The following is a 23,051-nucleotide window of genomic DNA, read 5'->3' on the forward strand; positions in this document are numbered from 1 at the left end:
CGAGCGTGAGCTGCAGCTATCAGCGCACCCCCAGAGACGGGCATGGGACACTAAGGCTGCTGCTGCAGTCACCAAGAAGCCTGTGTGCAAGCACAGGTCACTCTCCACACCTCCCCTCCTGGAAGCCTGTGCAGCCCGCCACTGCCCGGGTCCTGTGATCCAGGGACAACTTCCCCGGCAGAACGCACGGCGCGCATCAGGCTGGTGCATCGTCATGCGGGCCTCTGCCGCCGCAGGCTCGCCCTGCATCCATACCCCTCCCTCCCCCCGACCTGAGTGAGCCAGAGCCCCCTAATCAGCTGTTCCTTTAACCCTGTCCTGTCTGAGCGAAGAACAGACGCCCTCAGGCGACCTACACGCAGAGGCGGGGCCAAATCCAAACCTAAACCCCGGGAGCTGTGCGAACAAAGAAGAGAAAGGGAAATCTCTCCCAGCAGCCTCAGAAGCAGTGGATTAAAGCTCCACAATCAATTTGATGTACCCTGCATCTGTGGAATACCTGAATAGACAACAAATCATCCCAAATTGAGGAGGTGAACTTTGGGAGCAAGATATATTATTTTTTCCCCTTTTCCTCTTTTTGTGAGTGTGTATGTGTATGCTTCTGTGTGAGATTTTGTCTGTATAGCTTTGCTTTCACCATTTGTCCTAGGGTTCTGTCCGTCCGTTTTTTTGTTTTTTACTTTAAAAATATTTTTTTATTAATAATTATTTTTATTTTGTATTTTAATAACTCTATTTTATTTTATCTTACTTTATTTTATTTTATTTTACCCTCTTTCTTTCTTTCTTTCTATTTTTTCTCCCTTTTATTCTGAGCCGTGTGGATGAAAGGCTCTTGGCGCTCCAGCCAGGCATCAGGGCTGTGCCTCTGAGGTGGGAGAGCCAACTTCAGGACACTGGTCCACAAGAGACCTCCCAGCTCCACGTAATACCAAACAGCGAAAATCTCTCAGAGATCTCCATCTCAACACCAAGACCCAGCTTCACTCAACGACCAGCAAGCTACAGTGCTGGACACCCTATGCCAAACAACTACCAAGACAGGAACACAGCCCCATCCATTAGCAGAGAGGCTGCCCAAAATCATAAGGCCACAGACACCCCAAAACACACCACCTGACGTGGACCTGCCCACCAGAAAGACAAGATCCAGCCTCATCCACCAGAACACAGGCACCAGTCCCCTCCACCAGGAAGCCTACACAACCCACTGAACCAACCTTAGCCACTGGGGACAGACACCGAAAACAACGGGAACTACGAAACTGCAGCCTGCGAAAAGGAGACCCCAAACACGGTAAGATAAGCAAAATGAGAAGACAGAAAAACACACAGCAGATGAAGGAGCAAGGTAAAAACACACCAGACCTAACAAATGAAGAGGAAATAGGCAGTCTACCTGAAAAAGAATTCAGAATAATGATAGTAAAGATGATCCAAAATCTTGGAAATAGAATAGAGAAAATGCAAGAAACATTTAACAAGGACCTAGAAGAACTAAAGAGGAAACAAGCAACGATGAACAACACAACAAATGAAATTAAAAATACTCTAGAAGGGATCAAGGGCAGAATAACTGAGGCAAAAGAACGGATAAGTGACCTGGAAGATAAAATAGTGGAAATAACTACTGAAGAGCAGAATAAATATATATGCACCCAACAAAGGACCACATCAATACATAAGGCAACTGCTAACAGCTATAAAAGAGGAAATCAACAGTAACACAGTAATAGTGGGGGACTTTAACACCTCACTTACACCAATGGACAGATCATCCAAGCAGAAAATGAATAAGGAAACACAAGCTTTAAATGACACAATAGACCAGATAGATATAACTGATAGTTATACGACATTCCATCCAAAAACAGCAGATTACACTTTCTTCTCAAGTGTGCATGAAACATTCACCAGGATAGATCACATCTTGGGTCACAAATCAAGCCTCAGTAAATTTAAGAAAATTGAAATCATATCAAGCATCTTTTCTGACCACAATGCTATAAGATTAGAAATCAATTACAGGGGGAAAAAAACGTTAAAAACACAAACACATGGAGGCTAAACAATACGTTATTAAATAACCAAGAGATCACTGAAGAAATCAAAGAGGAAAATAGAAAATACCTGGAGACAAATGACAATGAAAACACAATGATCCAAAACCTATGGGATGCAGCAAAAGCAGTTCTAAGAGGGATGTTTATAGCAAGACAAGCCTACCTCAAGAAACAAGAAAAACCTCAAATAAACTATCTAACCTTACACCTAAAGGAACTAGAGAAAGATGAACAAACAAAACCCAAAGTTAGTAGAAGGAAAGAAATCATAAAGATCAGAGCAGAAATAAATGAAATAGAAATGAAGAAAACAATAGCAAAGAACAATGAAACTAAAAGCTGGTTCTTTGAGAAGATAAACAAAATTGATAAACCATTAGCCAGACTCATCAAGAAAAAGACGGAGAGGACTCAAATCAATAAAATTAGAAATGAAAAAGGAGAAGTTACAACAGACACTGCAGAAATACAAAGCACCCTAAGAGACTACTACAAGCAACTCTATGCCAATAAAATGGACAACCTGGAAGAAATGGACAAATTCTTAGAAAGGTATAACCTTCCACGACTGAACCAGGAAGAAATCGAAAATATGAACAGACCAATCACAAGTAATGAAATTGAAACTGTGATTAAAAATCTTCCAACAAACAGAAGTCCAGGACCAGATGGCTTCACAGGTGAATTCTACCATTACATTTAGAGAAGAGCTAACAGCCATCCTTCTCAAACTCTTCCAACAAATTGCAGAGGAAGGAACACTCCCAAACTCATTCTACGAGGCCACCATCACCCTGATACCAAAACCACACAAAGATACTACAAAAAAAGAAAATTACAGACCAATATCACTGATGAATATAGATGCAAAAATCCTCAACAAATACTAGCACACAGAATTCAACAACACATTAAAAGGATCATACACCATAATCAAGTGGGATTTATCCCAGCAATGCAAGGATTCTTCAATATACGCAAATCAATCAATGTGATACACCATATTAACAAATTGAAGAATAAAACCATATGGTCATCTCAATAGATGCAGAAAAAGCTTTTGACAAAATTCAACACCCATTTATGATAAAAACTCTCCAGAAAGTGGGCATAGAGGGAGCCTACCTCAACATAATAAAGGCCATATACGACAAACGCACAGCAAACATCATTCTCAATGGTGAAAAACTGAAAGCATTTCCTCTAAGATCAGGAACAAGACAAGGATGTCCACTCTCACCACTATTATTCAACATAGTTTTGGAAGTCCTAGCCATGGCAATCAGAGAAGAAAAAGAAATAAAGGAATACAAATTGGAAAAGAAGAAGTAAAACTGTCACTGTTTGCAGATGACATGATACTATACATAGAGAATCATAAAGATGCCACCAGAAAACTACTAGAGCTAATCAATGAATTTGGTAAAGTTGCAGAATACAAAATTAATGCACAGAAATCTCTTGCATTCCTATACACTAATGATGAAAAATCTGAAAGAGAAATTAAGCAAACACTCTCATTTACCACTGCAGCAAAAAGACTAAAATACCTAGGAATAAACCTACCTAGGGAGAAAAAAGACCTGTATGCAGAAAACTGTAAGACACTGATGAAAGAAATTAAAGATGATACAAACAGATGGAGAGATATACCATGTTCTTGGACTGGAAGCATCAGTATTGCAAAAATGACTATACTACCCAAAGCAATCTAGAGATTCAAAGCAATCCCTCTCAAACTACCAATGGCATTTTTTACAGAACTAGAACAAAAAATCTTAAAATTTGTATGGAGACACAAAAGACCGCAAATAGCCAAAGCAGTCTTGAGGGAAAAAAACCGGAGCTGGAGGAATCAGACTCCCTGACTTCAGACTATACTACAAAGCTACAGTAATCAAGGCAATATGGTACTGGCACAAAAACAGAAACGTACACCAATGGAACAAGATAGAAAGCCCAGAGATAAACCCACGCACCTATGGTCAACTAATCTATGACAAAGGAGGCAAGGATATACAATGGAGAAAAGACAGTCTCTTCAATAAGTGGTGCTGGGAAAACTGGACAGCTACATGTAAAAGAATGAAATTAGAACACTCCCTAACACCATACACAAAAATAAACTCAAAATGAATTAGAGACCTAAATGTAGGACTGGACACTATAAAACTCCTAGAGGAAAACATAGGAAGAACACTCTTTGACATAAATCACAGCAAGATCTTTTTTGACCCACCTCCTAGAGTAATGGAAATAAAAACAAAAATAAACAAATGGCACCTAATGAAACTTAAAAGCTTTTGCAAAGCAAAGGAAGCTACAAACAAGATGAAAAGACAACCATAGCCAGGTCATGGAAGCAACCTAAATGCCCATGAAGAGATGAATGGATAAAGAAGATGTGGTACATATTTGCAATGGAATATTATTCAGCCCTAATAAGGAATGAAAATGGGTTATTTGTAGAGATGTGGATGAATCTAGATACTGTCATACAGAGTGAAGTAAGTCAGAAGGAGAAAAACAAATATCGTATATTAACGCATATATGTGGAACCTAGAAAAATGGTCCAGATTAACCGGTTTGCAGGGCAGAAATTGAGACACAGATGTAGAGAACAAACGTATGGACACCAAGGTGGGAAGCGGCAGGGGTGGTGGTGGTGGTGTGATGAATTGGGAGATTGGGATTGACATGTATACACTAATATGTAGAAAATGGATAATTAATAAGAACCTGCTGTATAAATAAAATTCAAAAGTTCAAAAAAAAGAAGAAAAATTTCAGCACTTAAAAATATAAATTCAACTATCTGAAAATTCATTAACGAAAAATATTAGTTTCTGGGCAATTCCCTGGTGGTCCAGTGCTTAGGACTCGGCGCTTTCACTGCCAGGGCCCAGGTTCAATCCCTGGTCAGGGAACTAAGACTCGCAAGCCACACAGCACAGCCAAAAAAAAAAAATTTAATTTCTATCAGTGAGTGCCAAATAAATGAGGCACTCATCTTGTTTGGTGCTATTCTACTCATTATTTTAACGATTCACAAATCTATCAGTAATTTGGTAGCCATCCTGAGCAGGACTTTCTTGAAGGAACCCTCAAATCTGGAATGTCACTAGGTTCATTGTCATGATTTTGTTTTCAAGACAGATAGCTTTGGAGGCAAATATAGAATGGAAAACTTTGGATCTGTTTCCCAACAGTAGAAAATGTAAAATTAATCACTTCAATAATAGATATGGTCTCTTACGGGTGAGTCATCTTCAGCTTTCTGTGGAATTTCCCTGCTTTAGTACTATTTAAAGTCTAACCTGTTGTGCAGTCAATAAAATCAGTGAAGAATTGTTTATCCATGATTAAAAGTTGATTACATTATCTTCAGAATATTAATGATGTCTAAAAAAGTAGCTTTAACCTTGGTTGATACAGCCTCCTGGTGTTGAGATCATGGGTCTTGAAATGATAGATACTGCCCCTAACATGAATTATCCTCCATCTTCAAATCTTGCATATGCTGCGTTCCACAAAGAAACCTAGCTGACTTGTACATCAAATCACAGTATATTAGGTAGGAATTGTATCTTATGTAGGAGACACACCCTCTAAGCTTTCATTCAGTATAGCCAACCTTTAAGTGACTGTTGCATGCATGGCACTTTGTAGAGTCTATAAAACCACACATGAAAACCTTGGAATAGTTGCTTTCTAGGAAATTCAAGTCACCAAAGATTCATAAACAGTATCAATGTGAGGTGAACATCTCATGCACCTCCTATGACCACTTCGGAGGATGTTAAGTCAGGGCTGCCTTGCAAAACAGAAAATGATTCAGTAGATAATATCTGAGGTGAGAGCTGTTAAGAGTAGCTAGCCTACTAAGGTACATCATTGTTTGATATATCAAGAGGCACAGCATTCAGTTGTGAACTCCAGATTCCTCAAAGTTTGCAATCAGTTTCTTATCCACATGGTATCTGGGATTTTTAACAATTATTGATTTATCATGTAAATGATAAAAATTGTATAAACAATATGATTATATATATTATGTTGAAGAAACAGTATGTAACTCCTAATTTAGCAGCAAGACTGACTGCCATGCACCAAACTTGTTGAATATTGTGGACACTTTCCCCAAAATGGTATCAAAACATTTCATGAAGCTTTCACACAATGGAGATTTGGTTAAGCTGTTAAGTTTTTCAGTTTTGTTGTACATGTCACCAGATAATTTAGCAAAAATCTGGCTTTCTTAAGAGTTTCTTAGAGACAAGTTGAATTTTATTTGATCCCTCTGCAAACTACTAATTATGTCCTAGTGTTAAGACATAATTCAATTAAACAACTAATCACATATACTCATCCCACTGGGTTCTGCTTTGTGAAATTAACATTTTCTTAAAGCCAAATGTGAAAAAACAATGTTAAAATATCCTTATTAGAATCTTTATTTTCAGCATGAATAAATTTTAAAATACAAAATGGGAATTCACATTTTAAGTGGGCATCCTAATTGAATCTTGAAGATGAAATGGTTTTACCTCTCAGAAATAGCTTTGAAAGTTCTCTAACTACAAATAGTAAGCAATTCTTGACAGCTTGAACACAGCATACTTTGTCAATACCCACAAATGAAACCTATTGCTTCTTTTTTTTTTTCTTTAAGTTATACAATTTTTATTTATTTATTTATTTATTTATTTATGGCTGTGTTGGGTCTTCGTTTCTGTGCGAGGGCTTTCTCTAGTTGTGACAAGTGGGGGCCACTCTTCATCGCAGTGCGCGGGCCTTTCATTATTGCGGCCTCTCTTGTTGCGGAGCACAGGCTCCAGACGCGCAGGCTCAGTAATTGTGGCTCACGGGCCTAGTTGCTCTGCAGCATGTGGCATCTTCCCAGACCAGGGCTCGAACCCGTGTCCCCTGCATTGGCAGGCAGATTCTCAACCACTGCGCCACCAGGGAAGCCCCCCTGTTGCTTCTCTTGAAAATAAAACTTGAATCCTGGCTGGCAGTGGAAATCTCTCATGGTGAAGGCTGGCTGAACTGCATACCCTAAAGTTTTTAAATCCACAGTCCACCTCTGCGTTGGCCCAATATACATATATTATCAAATCCCACAGGCTCTTACAATGTGACTGACCCTCCTCCCAGTAGGAGGTGGAGTCTGTGTTCCTTTTCCATGAAGCTGGGAATTGATCTTCTGGGACTTCTGGTGACCAAGAGTATAGTGGAAGTGATGCTAGGACTTCCAAGGCTAAGTCCTATAAAAGATCCAGCTTCTACCGGGCTCCACTTCAGAGCCCTGAAATAAGTCCAGTTGCCCTAAAGCCACCATGCTGTGGAGTCTGAGGAAAGACTGAGCCACTAACAGGGAGATGCTCAAAGAATCTCCCTCTAGCCGGATGTGAAAAAGTCTTTGGAGATGACCCCAGAGCTACCATCTGATCGTAACTTCATGAGACACAGAAGCAGAAGAGTCCAACAAATGCTCCTGAATTTCTGACCCACAGAAAGCTTGAGATCATATCATCTCATGCCATTACATTTCAGATGATTTGTTACACAGCAGTAACTAATGCACACTGATGACACCAACTGCCACAGCCATCATTTGCTTGGGCTCAGACCACAGCTCTACCTTTTGACAGTTTGGCCCAAATTTACACCCATAACCCCTCCTTTTTCCTCTGCAACACAGGTAAAATAAGGCTGGAACCTTAAACAAGACCAGGTGATGATGATAGAGAGAAGTTAACATGCAATGAGATACACCTGGTTTCTAAATTAGTTCACTGACCTTATAACATGGGTTTGTAATGAAAACATTTCTCTTCCTGTTTAGACTCCTTCAAAGTTTTTTTCCTGAGGTTCCATCTGCATACTTTACACAGGGACTGTCAACTCAATCCAGATATTATACCCAAAGGCCTCAAGGTAAAATGTAATCAGACTTGAACAAATAAACTATATTACAGATTGGGCTTTTATACTTCCTAACCAAAATACAAGGGAAAACTAAACAGTGGCTTACTTTCTAGCTTTTAAAAAATCAGTTGGGGCTTAAACCAAATTCCAGATGCTTGAATATGCCAAAGTGCCGCCGTCCCAGGGGCATTCACCTACTCCAGGTGTCAAGCAGGTACCTTTCTTAAAAACAAAACTGGAAATAGTTCATGGTAATTTTTTTTGTAATTTAGAAAGTCAGATCTGGGTGAGGAGAATTAAGTTACCTGAAATAGTTTTTAGCTATCGAATGTTTTGGTCCTTTTAAAAAACTACCATTCTAAGAAACAGCCTAATTTAGATTACCTTCTTTTACAAATAAGGATTAGCACACTGATGAGGATTTTTAAAAGTATAGTAAGTGTTGCAAAAATTTGATTATATACTGAAATGTACTTGTCAAAATAAACCACAAATGAATATTTATACATATTCAAACTGAACAATTGTTTTTAAAAATTTAGGGCATGGTTCCTAAAAATGTAAGAACTCTCTTGAGTGACAAATCCTGAAACATATGACAATTTATGAGTAGAGATCATAGCATTCAACCAACAGTGAATTTTTTTCCTTGAGGTTTTAATGTGTGCATAATTCTTTCCATTTTAGGGTTAATTCTTTAAAAACGTTTTAAAAATAATTATCAAGTCATAGACAAATCATGAACAGTTGGGTTTATTTCAACAGTAAGTTTGAAACTCTTGCTTCTGGCAAGAGCACTACAGTAATTATATTAGGAATAGACAACTTCCTACACCGTCAAATATATAAAAGTTCCTTCTGCATTTTCCTCAACACTGATCAACAAGCAGATTCAGTCCACATCTGCTTTCATCTACTGAGTGTACCCAAGCTTCTTCTTCAGAGATTCTGGCATCTCAGGTGGAGGAGGGCGAGGGAGCCTGAAGTAGACCTTCACGGAGTCATAGATGAACCACTGCAGTGCAGTCAGAGTGCCGATCATGATGATACGGGCAAACAGTCCCTTCCATACACCTGGATAAAATATGAAATGTGAGTGAAAAATATACTCCAAAATGTTATTCTTTCTTTAGATGGGAGAAAAAAAAATCTTACCTCTAAATCCAAGTCTCCGGAGGACCAGAGATGCACTGCTACCCTTCTCTTTATTCAACACAGACACCACAGAATCAGCAGGGTGAGAAACAATGGCACAGAAGACTCCAGCTGAACAAAGTCAAGATAAATGATCCAATATGGGGTCAGTTAAAAAAAATTTTCACATCACAGCCAACAACCTTTTCATAAGTAATAAAATTTTCTTGTGTTTAAAAAAATCATATTTTAGAGTGAGACTGACAAGAGAAGTTATGAAGCAGTCTACCCTATGTAAAACAGAACAATCCCTCAAGTTATATTGAGATTTTAACACTTTCTCTTGTATTAAAGATTTGTTACTGGAAAAACAACAGAAAAAGGCACAGCAGTGAAGTTACTACATTCCCGAGCTTAATTATGACATGCAAACCACAAGACAATTATTTTAGGAACGAATTAGCAAGTATTTGTGAATCCTGAAGAGTATATAAAACGCAATGGAAAGATAAAACTTCTTTGGAATATTTTTCCCTCACAAAAGAGGCCAATACTGGAAATGATTATTCTTAATTTCACAGACAAGCATGTTCTAAATAATTCATACCTATGTAACCTGCCACAAATGTGACAACCAGCTGCTCTGGCTTTGAACATTCACTTCGGGGCTTGGGAACCACAAACTTGTACAATGCTTCAACAGTACGTTCAAAGCAGGCGAACTTCATCATGGTGTATGGTATCTGTCTCATCCAGAGAGGAGCAACCCCCTTGTAGAATCTAGGAAATCAGAAGACTTATTTTACTCAGTTGCATATATTCATCTAGCAGACTTTTTCATTATTAACAGAAGTGTCCGCACACCAGTCAAGTCCTGATAGTAACAAAATGGCAGCACCACTGCATGTCATTTCTATCAGAACCTAAGACTAACATGCAGGTATATTTATCTCACATGCCAATGACTCAAGCACCTTTGACTATACAACCAAAAAAGTTGCTGGATGTTTCTTTGACTGGAACTACAAGAAACAGTAAGTTTACAAGTAGAACTCAGCTCAAGATTGGCATCCACAAAGGTGGATCTAAGGAAGCATGTGTGGCCTGACTATATGCAAATTCTTAACTGTGAACATAGATGACAAGAATTCTAACAAGGGCACTCCCCAACCCCCAAGTTAAGAGTTAATATTTAGGTCAAATATCAAGTCATTTGTAGACTGACAAATGATTCTAACTTTAGGGGAAAAAAAACCCCTTAATTCAGGGTTCAAGCCATGTATCAACTTATCCTTGCCCCTAGAGTTTATGTTCTATGTGAGGGCGAAAGAGATGTGAAAAAGAGAAAGTCTGGCAAGTTTAATGCTAACAAATGCGGTTTTCTCAAATGAGTATTTTTATACTATATATTTAGGCAAATGTTTACTTACGCCTTTAAGCCTTCTTCCTTATACATTTTGGGAGCTGCATCCCTCAAAGTGTTAGCATATCCTGGTTGGGTTTGAATTCGAACCTTAGCAGCTTCCATAGGAGCCAGAGCAATGTCAGCAAAGAACTCAGCACTGGCAGAGGCAGCCAAATATAGTGATGTGCGCCAGAGATAGGCATTCTCCTACATGAAAAACATAAGGAGAAACAAGAATTGCTGCTGCACTGGCTGTTCTCAATTTAAGAAACAGTTCTAGGAAACAGTTAAATTTCAGACATTTTAAGTGTTTATCACAGAGTCCACAGATAACACACGAGACTGAGTATCTCTCATAACCTCATCAACCATAGTACACTGTGAATATTTTCTGAATGTCTAGGTGCCAAGCATAGTTGACCCTTTAACTCACACAGGACTACTACAGTCCTTCTCTTTAAAAAACTCAAATCCAACTTATTTGGAAAGCAGCATAGCATAATAAAAAGAGCACTGAAGGAGCTTCCCTGGTGGCGCAGTGGTTGAGAATCTGCCTGCCAATGCAGAGGACACAGGTTCGAGCCCTGGTCTGGGAAGATCCCACATGCCGCGGAGCAACTAGGCCCGTGAGCCACAACTACTGAGCCTGCGCGTCTGGAGCCTGTGCTCCACAACAAGAGAGGCCGCAATAGTGAGAGGCCCGCGCACCGCGATGAAGAGTGGCCCCCACTCGCCGCAACTAGAGAAAGCCCTCGCACAGAAACGAAGACCCAACACAGCCATAAATAAATAAATAAATACATACATACATAAATAAATAAAAAGAGCACTGAAATCTAATGAAATAGTTTCTTTTTCTTATCCTGTTTATGTTAAAACAGCCTTATAACACAACATTGTAAAGCAACCATACTCCAATAAAGATGTTAAAAAAACCACAAGAAACAGCCTTATGATTTGAAACACATTGTTCACCCTTTCTGAGACTATTTCCTCAGTTCTAAAACAAGGTGAGTCAAACAAAATCTAAGATCCTTTTTGGTCTTATACTTTAAGTTAAAAACTGAGGACTTTTTTTTCCTTTTTCTTCTTTTTTAAATATTTATTTATTTGGCTGCGCCGGGACTTAGTTTCGGCATGTGGGATCTAGTTCCCTGACTAGGGATCAAACCTGGGCCCCTTGCACTGGGAGCGTGGAGTCTTAGCCACTGGACTACCAGGGAAGTCCCTAAAAGCTGAGGACTTTTCAATTTCAAAGTTAAATTACACACCTCTCCAAGCATGTTGCTATACAAAACTTTGAAGACTTCATAAAAGCCAAATTTGCAGAGCCCTTGCATAGAGTAGCCAATGAAAGTCGGAGCCCATCCTTTGGCCAAACCACGAACACCATCTTCTTTGAGTGTAATTGAGAATCCATTAAATATGCCCTTGTACTTTTGTGGGTCCACCTTTATTTAAAACAAGAAGAAAAAAAGAAATTAAATGTACCAAAGGGATAATAACACTTCTCACAAACATTTAATTTTGTTATTATTAGTTTTTCCTTTTGGTTCTAATATAAACTTTAGTAACTACACAAAAGGTGGGTAAATACAAGTTCACTGCATGATATCAGCTTAATGTCTACTATTATCTTTGTAAATGTAACTTTTTGTACAGTAAGGTCTAGCTTTCTTTCAGTCAGACTTAAAGTCTTGGAGGGTTAATTAAGAGGATTAAATTCCTACAATACACAATAAAACTGACATGAGATTTTTCCACCACCCAACTCTTTTTACCACTTAAAAATTAGTCTTAAAGCTACTTCATAAACAATAGATAAGTCTATATCCTTGATATATGCTAGCCCATTAAGTGATTATAAAGTTTTGTGAACTTAAGACAATCAAATTAAATACAACTTAAAAAGTACATCGACATGAAAACTCTCTTTTGAGTTAAGAAATTAAATTCCCTTTAAGAGACATGCATAAGAAGTTTTAGCAAAGGTATAACTAATGGGGGTAAAAATCTTATCTATTTCTGCCAGTACTAGAAGGGCTGGTATACATCACCTTCCTCTCCCTGCTAATATTTCACCTTCCTTTCTCTTTTAGGTAAGTAGACCTCTAATCCTGTTTGGGACAAATAAATTTTTGATGTTTGATTATTTGTGTTTCAATCATCCTAATTAAGACATTTTAATTGTAAAAGAAAACCTTTTATGTAAATAAATATGCAAGAAGCTATGCCCACAAATTTTAAACACTATACAGAGTTTTTTAATCTAGTGTCCTCTGCCTTGATCTTATCAATAAATAAGAGGCGTGAAGTTACATCGTATAATACACAAAGAATGATAGCCTACTCTGACATGTAAGTGCTTGTAAAATGACTATTTGGAGCAAAAAAGAATCAATAGGCCTTGAAGAACTCTAGGCAGAATTCAGCCCAGCAGCAAAAACCACTTACAGGCAGAGTCTGAGATCAACAATCTACCTTCACTCTTATTTTAAAAGAGGTATTTCTTGGATTTAAAACACTAATTAAAGTAAAAATCATGAGTTAAAGAAATTTGAGTTTGCTACTAAAATTTCTGGCAGTCGTAATGTCTTCATTCTTCTCATTTGTGAAGTCCTTTAATATTACTTGGAATTAAGTCACACACAGAAGAGATGTTCAATGCTGTCATCTCAATACAAACCTGCATACGGCATTTCACTAAATCCAGAGGAACAACAGCAGTGTGTGTGAGACCACAACTTAAGACCCCACCAAAGCCACACAGTGCGTAAAACTTCGCGGAGCCATATTCACAACTGTACTCTGTAGTAAGACAAGACACACCATGCATTTTAATATAATACTCATGTTACTGGTTATCAACTTACCTCCTGGACAGTTAGGTTGTCACACAGCTTGTTAACAGGTAACACCCATGCTTCAACAATGTTTTATTTAGTCCAACATGCAAAAACAAACCTGCATTCTGCATTTAACCAGATCTAGAGGAACCAATGCTGTATGTGTTGTGCCACAACTAATAATTCCTCCAAGCCCACAGAGAAGAAAGAATCTGCCAGATCCATAGTCACAGCTATACTGCTCTGTTTGATTGAAAAAAAAAAATCAAATAAATATTTCTTCAGAGATGACTAAGGCCATGGGAATGCAAGAGAACTACGTTTCCCTGTGAAAAAGTATTATCACAACTGAACAGCTCTGGCCACCATTTACAAGTAAACACTATCCCCACTTATGGACCCCTATAGTGTAAAACTACATAAACAAATTCCTGCAGTCAAATACATTTACTACACAAATGACCATAGATTTAACTGTCTAAATTGAAGGACCGAATGACGATGTCAGGGTTTTTCCCTCACACTAAAGACAGAACAGAAACACATAATAATTTTTTTTTTAAATCTTTACATTTTACAGGTACAAGGTAGATAACATATTCTGTACTCCTGCAACTCGGTTTTCAGGTTTCTCTGTAAATACACCCCACTGGGATTTAAAATATACACAATTAAAATAAAGTTGGGTCTAACCATCAAGAAACCCGAGAGATAAGATCAAAGGGCTTCCTATCAATTATTATATCCTTTCTATGGTCTCTCCAGGCCCACAAGTCAATCAGGCGCATTAAAACAAGAGTTACCCAGTAATCACACATACCTTGTGTCAACTAATATTAAACTCCAGGAATACTAAAGGGAGGAAGCAATATTTTTAAAAAGAAAGTGAAAGCAAAATCAAAGAACTGATAATACAGTTAGAACTGCGGTGGCCAGTGGTTAGGATGAAGACTTTACCCAATGCCTAGTCGGCTGACCAAGTTGGCTCACGGCGAAGATAAGGAGCTAGTCACGGCCTTTATGCCTCCACTCCCTCGAGGACGCGGAGGTCACGGGAGCAGGGCCTAGACCCTTCCACGCCCTTGAGGGAGAGCCAAGGATCCGACACCCGGCTTCGGGCGGAACAAGCTGACATCCTCGGACAAGCAACTGGGCGCCGTCCTGCGGTGTCGCGGGCAGGGCGCGTCCTTCCCTGTCCTCCGGGCCGAGCACGCCACGAAGGCCGAGGGGACCTGACAACCGTATCGGGACAGGGTCTGACCTCACCTTCCACAGCGGCGGCTGCCAGCTTGCGGGAGCGGCGGGGTGGGCTCGGGGGCCCGGCGGGGTTGCTGCGGGGGCCCGCGAGACCATCTTGCACCAGCTGCAGGTGGGGCGCGTTGAAGGGGTTCGCCCGCGCCAAGTGCGCCACGGACGAGAACATCTTCCTAGGGAGAGAGGAAGCGGCGGTCAGAGGAAAGGCAAAGGGGGCCGTTAGGCCGGCTAAAGTCACCTGCACCCTGGGACCACCCCCGCACCCAGGCCTTGCCTCTTCCCGCCTCCGCGCCCTTGAGGAGGTCACCGCGGCCTCCCCAAAGGAGGAGGCCAACGGGGCCTACAGCCAAAGAAGCGCCTCACCGGGTCTCCGCGCTCCGCTCCCCGCACGCACTGCAGGGAAGGCCGAGCCACACTCACTCCCTAAGATGGCGAACACACCACCGCTCCCTCGGAAAGGCTGGCGCTCACAGAGACCGAACGTCCTCCGGGTCTTTAGATCCGTGCCCTTCGCGCGTCGTCAGCGTGACGCACACAGCGCGTCACTACAGACTGGCGGCACCCATTGGCGAAGAAGAGCGCCGAAGCCCTAACGTCATCACGTTCTCCTAGCAACCTTATCCCCGCCCCATTCGCCCTAGCCCTTCCGGCCCGGCTTCTACGCATGAGGGTTCTTTTTGCGCAGGCGCGCATTCCGGGCGGGCCGGTGTTTTTGAGTTGTGTGGGTTTGTGCTCGTGATCTCCTCTTATTGTCCCTTCACCTTCAAACGTCTCTCCTGGAATCTGGGGCTTCCTTTCTTTTCATTTAAATGAGCCCCAATATACTAGTCACCTAAAAAAAAAAATCCGAATACGCGATGATAAATATTTCGGTTTGCGGTTAGAATGTCACTGCAGTACAGTTTTCGTGTCACAGCTTCTGCTATTATGGTACTTTTTTTTCTTTTTTTAGGTTCCATCCATTGACATTACACATAGACATGTCTGAATTTTCCATCAAACTTTAGGAGAGTATTTTAAAAGGAAATGTGTAGCAAGAACTCTTAAGACAGCTTGCTGCTTCGTCACAATAGTTTATATAACATTAAAGCATTCAGTAAATTATTTTTAACACCTGGGAGTACAGGGGTGAACTAGAGTGAAAGTGACTGACAGCAGATTTTGTTTTTAATAAATTTAGAAAATCTTCATTAGATTCAGTTAAACAAAGAAAGGCCTAGTTTAATTGGGAAGAGTTTAGTAGGAGTCAAACCTCTGTTAGAATTCTGGCTCTGACATTTTCCCAGCTACTGTTAAAGTAACCTTGGGAATTTACTTGATCTCTGTGCACCTGTTTCTTAAATGGTGGAAGCAGGGCTGGCCTCATGGGCTTGCTACCTATACAGTTATGCAGGGCCTATGCTTGGTTTAATGTTCTGCTGTCACCGTTTTAAAATTCTTAATGAACAAGAGACCCTGTGTTTTTCATTTTGCACTGGGCCCTGCAGATTTTGCAGCTGGTCCTGGATGGGAGTAATACATATCTTGCAGAGTTTGTGAAAACTCAGTGAGATAATTTCTTCTTCTTTTTTCTTCCTTTTTTGTTTGTTTTATTAAATGGACTTGAAAAATTGAGCTGTCATGTATGCCAATGGTAGCAATATTGACTAAAACTCCGTGCCTATATAAACATGCAAGATTTTTGTAGAAAATTAGCATTACAATATTAGGAAAATTTTAAATGTTATCCTCTTAAGAAAGAAACTGGACATTTTCTTTAAAAAGCAGATATCATGGGCTTCAATCTTTTCAATTCCCCATCCTTTGATTAGAGTTCAATAATAATTTTGGTGAGATCAATATTTAGTGTTCACATTATGATGACTACTATTTATGGTAAGCCATGGTGAATGCTGTAATGATATTTCTAATCTTGAACGATCTGTTTTCCTCTAGAGGTAATAATTGTCACTTTTGGCATTTGGTTTTCTAATCACTCATCACTAAGTCAAAATCTGCTGTATTAGTTTGCTAGAGGCTGTCATAACAAAGTACCTCGGACTGAGTGGCTTAAGCAAAAGAAATTTGTGTTCTGTTAGTTCTCAGTCAAATAATTTCTAAAACTGAGGGTTTTTAGCCAAGGAGCAGAGCTGGGGTCCGAGGTTGGGCGGGGGGGGGGGGGGGGGCGGGCATCAGTGGATGGAAAGTTACTGAGAGATTAGGGTAATTCTTGCTAAATTGACTTCACAGGATTCTTGCAGAAGGCAGGCCAAGGTTATCAGACATCACTTGGGAGATGAGGAATTTGATCAGGTATCGAGGGTGATCAGATATCAAGTTTGGGAGATTCTGGCTAAACCGACTTAGAATCCTTGCTGCACTTGGGCTCCTTATGATCATGCCCAAGGATGGGCTTAGTGGAAAAAGGGCTCAGAGTAGCCTAACTAAAGTTTGGTCAAGAAGAGAGTCTTTGTCAATGCCTTCCTATTCAGTATACCAAGGCAGTCTAGCATTTTAATTTCATTTAATATGGGCTGCCACTGAATTTAAATTTCAGCCAAACTGTTAGAGACACCCTCAGCAATCTGAGCTAAAACAATGGATTGGGCCACTTTCTTTACTGTACTCATATCAGTAAGTTTGCCTTGATCTACCATTATATTCCTTCTCTTTTAGTTATTGCTACTTATCAAATTACTCCAAAATTTAGGGACATAAAACAACAAATACTATTATATTTTCTGAGGGTCAGGAATCTGGATGTGGCTGAACTACATGGCCTGACTCAGGGACTGTCATAAGGTTGTAGGCAAGCTGTTGGCTGGGACTGTGGTCTCTAAAGACTTGACTGGGGCTAGAGGATCTACTTTTAGGTTCGCAAACTTGGCGACTGGCAGAATGCTTCAATTCCTTGTCGTGTGGCCCTCTCCATAGGGCTACTCATGACATGGCTTCCCCAGAGTAATTCAAGAAGGAAAGAGCAACCAGGACAGAAGTTGCAGTGTCCTTTATAACCTAATCTCAGAAGTGACACACCATCACTTCTGTATTTTACTGGTCATGCAGACGAATCCTGATACGATGTAGGAAGGGAGGTGGAGATCATTGGGGCCATCCTAGAGGCTAACTACTACACATCCAACCAAACATTCTTAGTCTCCGTCCCCATGTGTGTTGCCCAGGTTTCTCTTAATATAAATCTTGCACACTTTTTATCTTACCTTCTAGGGTTTCCTGCAATGGGGTCTAGAAGCAATGGGAGGTATTGACAACTGGTTCTGAGAAGGATCAGCACACCCTACAAGGCAACTACCTCAGGGGGAGGAAGAGCTATTTCTACTAGCAATAGAGGCTCAGCAGAACTTAGGGGTTCATGATCCCAGTGTCATCTGAATCTTCCCATGTGTTCCCATCCACACTGCTCAAACAAAAAGCCCTGGGCTTCCCTGGTAGCGCAGTGGTTGAGAATCTGCCTGCCAATGCAGGGGACACGGCTTCGAGCCCTGGTCTGGGAAGATCCCACATGCCGCGGAGCGACTAGGCCCGTGAGCCACAAATGCTGAGCCTGCGCGTCTGGAGCCTGTGCTCCGCAACAAGAGAGGCCGCGATAGTGAGAGGCCCACGCACCGCGATGAAGAGTGGCCCCCGCTCGCCGCAACTAGAGAAAGCCCTCGCACAGAAACGAAGACCCAACACAGCCATAAATAAATAAATAATTTTTTTAAAAAAAAAAAAAAGCCCTTATGTTAACACGAGGCCTGTAAGATGGGGAATTCAATTGCATTGTAATTCAGGATTAGATTTTGGGTTTAGTTTTTAGAAATTACAGCTTTGTACATATAGGAAGGCAGTCATTTACGTTTTCTGGTCCCTTATCTCATCTTCAACTGAGAGTTTAAAACCCTAAGCTCATCATTTCCTTCCCCTACGTATCCAACATAATTAGGAAAAAACCAGCCAACCCCACTGTAGTCCTTATTTTCACTTAAATATTTTGTGGAAGCATCTACTTGGTCACCTAAAGCCTTGCCTTCTTTAGCCATTTGATTACTGGTATCCACAGGCCATAATTTAAGAAATTTTTTTTTGCTAATGCATGCCATGGACAACCAGTGTCACCATTATCATTGACAGCTGGTCACCAATGCCTTTAAATCCAATCAGACCAGATAACCCAGAACAAATTCAGAGAAACCCATTGTCAAGGTTTTGTTCTCCTGGAATTACTTCCAATACCACTGTCTGTATCAGAGTTTGATCAGAGAAGCATAGCCACAGTGAGTCATATGGAATAAAATATTTATTGTAGGGGTTAGATCTTATGAGACTGTAGGAGCTGGAGAAGAATTTGCCTCTGTGTCTGGGGCTGCACCTGAAATTACTGTAAATCAATAGGACTTAGTCAGGCAGGAAAGCTGAACATGAAGTGGGGGTGAGCAGGGACAAACTGGAACCCACAGAGTCAAACTAGACCATGAGTCTGTCTCATCACCTACAATGCTGGTCCCTGCAGGAGCCATGGTGCAGGTGCTTATGAGAGCCACAATGCCGCTATGCATCTGGCCCAGGACTCAGAAACCGAAGAAGATCCAGGAGTTCTGAAAAAGCTTCACACCTGGCCTCTGCCCCGATTTAAGGTGAGCCAGCCAATCAGCAAAATGAGCGTGAGCTGCCACAGCACCTCATGTCCTACACTGACCTTCAGAGTATAATGACTGCTGCTTCACTTCTGCCTTTGCACAAATTTCCTTTGTGACCAATCCTAACCCAGACCCATATTTAGGAGATAAACAGTTAAACTTTGAGACGCTAGAGAGATAGAACATTCAAGGGGAACTTTGCCATGGGCATTTGAAAAACTTAGAGCTAGAAGTCAAGTTTGCCCTTGTAGATTTGACAATTATCTCTGTCATGGAGAATCACAAGAAAATCCTTAAATAATTCCTAGCACAGTCATGTAATAGAAGGATATCAAAAATTATGTGAGGGAGACTAAAGTCCGTTTTCATATCTGCCCTGAGGAAAAAAGAATAACATCCACTTATTTATTGTCTTTTTTGATTAGAAATCTTGCTTTTTATTTTTGGGGTGGTTTGTTGTTGTTGTTGTTTTGTTTTTGTATGACTTCATAAATAGAGTAGGGAGAAATTTGTCTCTTTGTATCGGAAGTAAAATAAAATGGACTTCACAGTTGGGACTTTAGTTTCCATTCTGGAAAGTTTTAAAATCCCCATTCTTTGGAAAGTTATGCTAGGTTGAGCCTAGAGTACCTTGTCTGTAAGACTGGTGATCTCTTTACCATAGTGTACCCCGAGAGAGCAGAGCCAGCTCTGAGGCCCAGTCTCAGACTCTTAAACTCACTCATGTTTGTGCATGGAGCTGAAAACAGTGAAAGTTATATCTGTATATTCAGAGACATTGTATTTTATAGGAAATAAAAGGCAGGTGAATCCTTTTACCCAGTCTTTATCTCTTGATATCTTGAAGTTTCTTTCTTTCTGCAATTAAAATCATAAAATATGCTTTGGCCCAGAGAGGAGAGCCATACCTCGATATGTCAGAACCTAAAAGAGTCCACGTGGAAGGAGCACATCTATGTGGCACTTTAGTCACTCAGTGGCTACAATTCATCACCTGGACAGATTTTAAGTGAGGCCCTGTCATCATAAGTTAGAGGTTCCCAAATCTGGTTTCTCATCAAAGCACCTGGGGAGCTTTTTAAGCACAGATGTTGTCGGACCTCAAAAGATTCTACTGAGTCTGATGAGGAGTTCTAGAAGCTGCCATTTTTTTTAAAGCTCCCCAGGTGATTCTTAAAATAGCCAGTTTTAGAGACTGATGATCTAAGGAATTCAAAGATAGGCGTGAGCCTGTGGAACGGGCCTGACCCAACACTGACAGCATCCTGAATTACCTGGTTTGCCACGGATATGAAGTGCTCACTTACTAGAAAGGAATCCCTGCTGATCAGGTTTGCTTCAAACTGACTGTTCACCTTGTTCTTCCACTTTCAGGAACAAGGTGCAAGGCTGCGGTGCCCACCATCAGCAACCCATACAAACTGGGGCAAATTCTTTTTTTTTTATTTTTAAGGGAGCCTTACTTGTTATCAAATGTGTAATAGGACATTTTTCCATCCTGCAAGCACTTGGGATGCGCATGTTACTTCGAGAGTAGGAGGAGTTTGTGCTCCCTGCCAGGAGCAATTCAGTCTTTCTGGGTTTTGTTTGTTTGTTTGTTTTTATTTATTTATGGCTGTGTTGGGTCTTCGTTTCTGTGCGAGGGCTTTCTCCAGTTGCAGCAAGCGGGGGCCACTCTTCATCACGGTGCGCGGGCCTCTCACTATCGCGGCCTCTCCCATTGCGGAGCACAGGCTCCAGACGCGCAGGGTCAGCAGTTGTGGCTCACGGGCTTAGTTGCTCCGCGGCATGTGGGATCCTCCCAGACCAGGGCTCGAACCCGTGTCCCCCGCATTGGCAGGCAGATTCTCAACCACTGCGCCACCAGGGAAGCCCTGGGGCAAATTCTTAACAGAAGTATGAAAGGGGACAGGAGAATATCAGCTGCTTAAAGATGGTAACAGCCACTGACTTGGTAACATACAGGAAATTTGAGGGAGAAATGTATATACCTGAAGAATAGCAAATATGAAAAATAATGAATATAAAATGGACTAAGCCTTACTAAAAGGAGGAGAAATAGTTTCATTCATCCGTAGATGGGACAGAATATACCTAACACCTAAATTTCTGTTTATACGCTGGGTTATTATGAACTGAAATGTATAGTAATTTTATCACAATTCAAACCTCATGCCACTTATGATCTTTTTGCTGTAGCTACTCAGAGGCCTTCTCACAAATGAGTCCAATGTAACTGCAGTCAGCGCTAAATGAAGTTAAAATTTGCAAACATAATGAAACTTCAGGAAAAATTCTCAAATTCTGCTATTATATCTCTAAACCTGGAAGATAGTCAATTGGGAAGGAATAACTTTAGGGAATCAAACATATTTTTAGAGAGCAGTAGTCTCAAATGTTAGTGGAATTTAACTGACTGATTTTATTCTTCTGAGAGAAACAATATTGCTAACTATTACACAATTACAGTTAACGTACATAACACTAGCAGTTACTTAAATTTTCTGTAATTTGTGCTGCTTTGAAATTTTGTGGAAAAGAAACTATTTTTTCCCTCTTTTGATTTCAAGAATTTCAACTTTGAAAAATATTTAAATCATCCATCATTTAAATTACAAAATAGGAGAGAATAAAAATCAACGTAGAGTTTTGTCAGCTAATCTCACCCACAGCAGTTTATGGGTCAGAATAACTTGTTCCTGGGTGTTTGAATGATCAAATTAGATGTCTGAATTAAATGAACATTATTATTATTATTATTTAAGTGGTATGGCTGAAGCTGAGGAACCTATTTTTTTTTTTTTAATTTATTTTTGGCTGTGTTGGGTCTTCGTTTCTGCGCGAGGACTTTCTCCAGTTGCGGCAAGCGGGGGCCACTCTTCATCGCGGTGCGCGGGCCTCTCACTGTCGCGGCCTCTCTTGTTGCGGAGCCCAGGCTCCAGACGCGCAGGCGCAGTAGTTGCGGCTCAGGGGCCCAGTTGCTCCGCGGCATGTGGGATCTTCCCAGACCAGGGCTCGAACCTGCATCCCCTGCATTAGCAGGCAGATTCTCAACCACTGCGCCACCAGGGAAGCCCAGAGGAACCTATTTTTAATTTTTTTAAATATATGATTAGGAATTCCCTAGCGGTCCAGTGGTTAAGACTCTGTGCTTGAATCTCCTGAGTTATGTGGACAAGCTTCAGTCCTAAACATTAAGAACTTCTTATACCTTACTTTGCCATGCCCTCATCCTCTTGGCTACTTACAGTCATTGTTCTTCTGTTAACACAGTCTCCCAGTTAGGTCCGATCTTTCTAAAAACATCTAAGCATCCTCCCTTCTAGTCCATTTGCCAACGTATGTTGAAACTGCTCTATGTAATAGTAATCTAGACAACTTAAAAGTTTTTGGACTACCGTTCACGCTAAGAAATATCACTGAAAAAACAAGAAAAAGGCAAGATAACATCACGTATTTTAAAGAATTGTTGAAACGTTTGCAATTTTGCCTTAACACAATGGATCCAAGGGTAATTGAAAAAAAGTCATAGGCAGGTTTCGACTGTTAAAATGTTTAATGTAGCATGTTTGTTAAAATGTGTAATTATGTCTAGAAAAAAATACAAGTATCTTAGTAAAATCATTTTAAAAAACAACATAATGCCCCGGTTGGTCTAAGTTATTGATATTTATTCTTAAATTGTTTAATATCTATTGAATCCCTAGTGTAGGGTACTGTGAATATTTCCAAAGGCCTCTTTCCTTTCACATTCTCTTCCCAAGAATCTCCTTTACTCCCATGGGATCAGCTTTC

At 40.4% G+C, this 23,051-nt stretch overlaps 1 protein-coding gene across 5 annotated transcripts; it reads right to left on the minus strand.

Moving 5' to 3' along the window:
• Positions 1-8,731: 8,731 nt before the first annotated feature.
• On the minus strand, positions 8,732-15,197 carry SLC25A3 (solute carrier family 25 member 3). 5 transcript variants are annotated; one of them, XM_082419497.1, is made up of 8 exons: positions 15,001-15,158; positions 14,650-14,810; positions 13,224-13,345; positions 11,809-11,988; positions 10,563-10,744; positions 9,740-9,912; positions 9,154-9,264; positions 8,732-9,072 (listed from the first exon to the last, which is right to left on the minus strand). In XM_082419497.1, exons 2-8 carry the CDS (start codon positions 14,804-14,806, stop codon positions 8,912-8,914), a joined length of 1,086 nt encoding a protein of 361 aa, XP_082275623.1. In that variant the 5' UTR covers positions 14,807-14,810; positions 15,001-15,158; the 3' UTR covers positions 8,732-8,911. The 5 variants fall into 5 exon arrangements, with proteins under 5 accessions (XP_082275623.1, XP_082275622.1, XP_082275625.1 ...); XM_082419496.1 differs by lacking the exon at positions 13,224-13,345 and adding an exon at positions 13,502-13,626; XM_082419499.1 differs by lacking the exon at positions 13,224-13,345 and having other exon boundaries at positions 15,058-15,197.
• Between the last annotated feature and the right edge of the window lie 7,854 nt (positions 15,198-23,051).

The sequence above is a fragment of the Balaenoptera physalus genome, assembly GCF_965194825.1.
Source record: "Balaenoptera physalus genome assembly, chromosome: 13".
Lineage (NCBI taxonomy): Eukaryota > Metazoa > Chordata > Mammalia > Artiodactyla > Balaenopteridae > Balaenoptera > Balaenoptera physalus.

Excerpts from the sequence above, each read along its gene's own strand:
- SLC25A3 (XM_082419496.1), bottom strand. The coding sequence starts at position 14,806 with ATGTTCTCGTCCGTGGCGCACTTGGCGCGGGCGAACCCCTTCAACGCG. Across the intron at positions 13,627-14,649 it reads GGCAGCCGCCGCTGTGGAAG|AGCAGTATAGCTGTGACTAT; the intron begins GTGAGGTCAGAC and ends TCAATCAAACAG. Across the intron at positions 9,913-10,562 it reads AAGGAAGAAGGCTTAAAGGC|ATTCTACAAGGGGGTTGCTC; the intron begins GTAAGTAAACAT and ends CTGATTTCCTAG.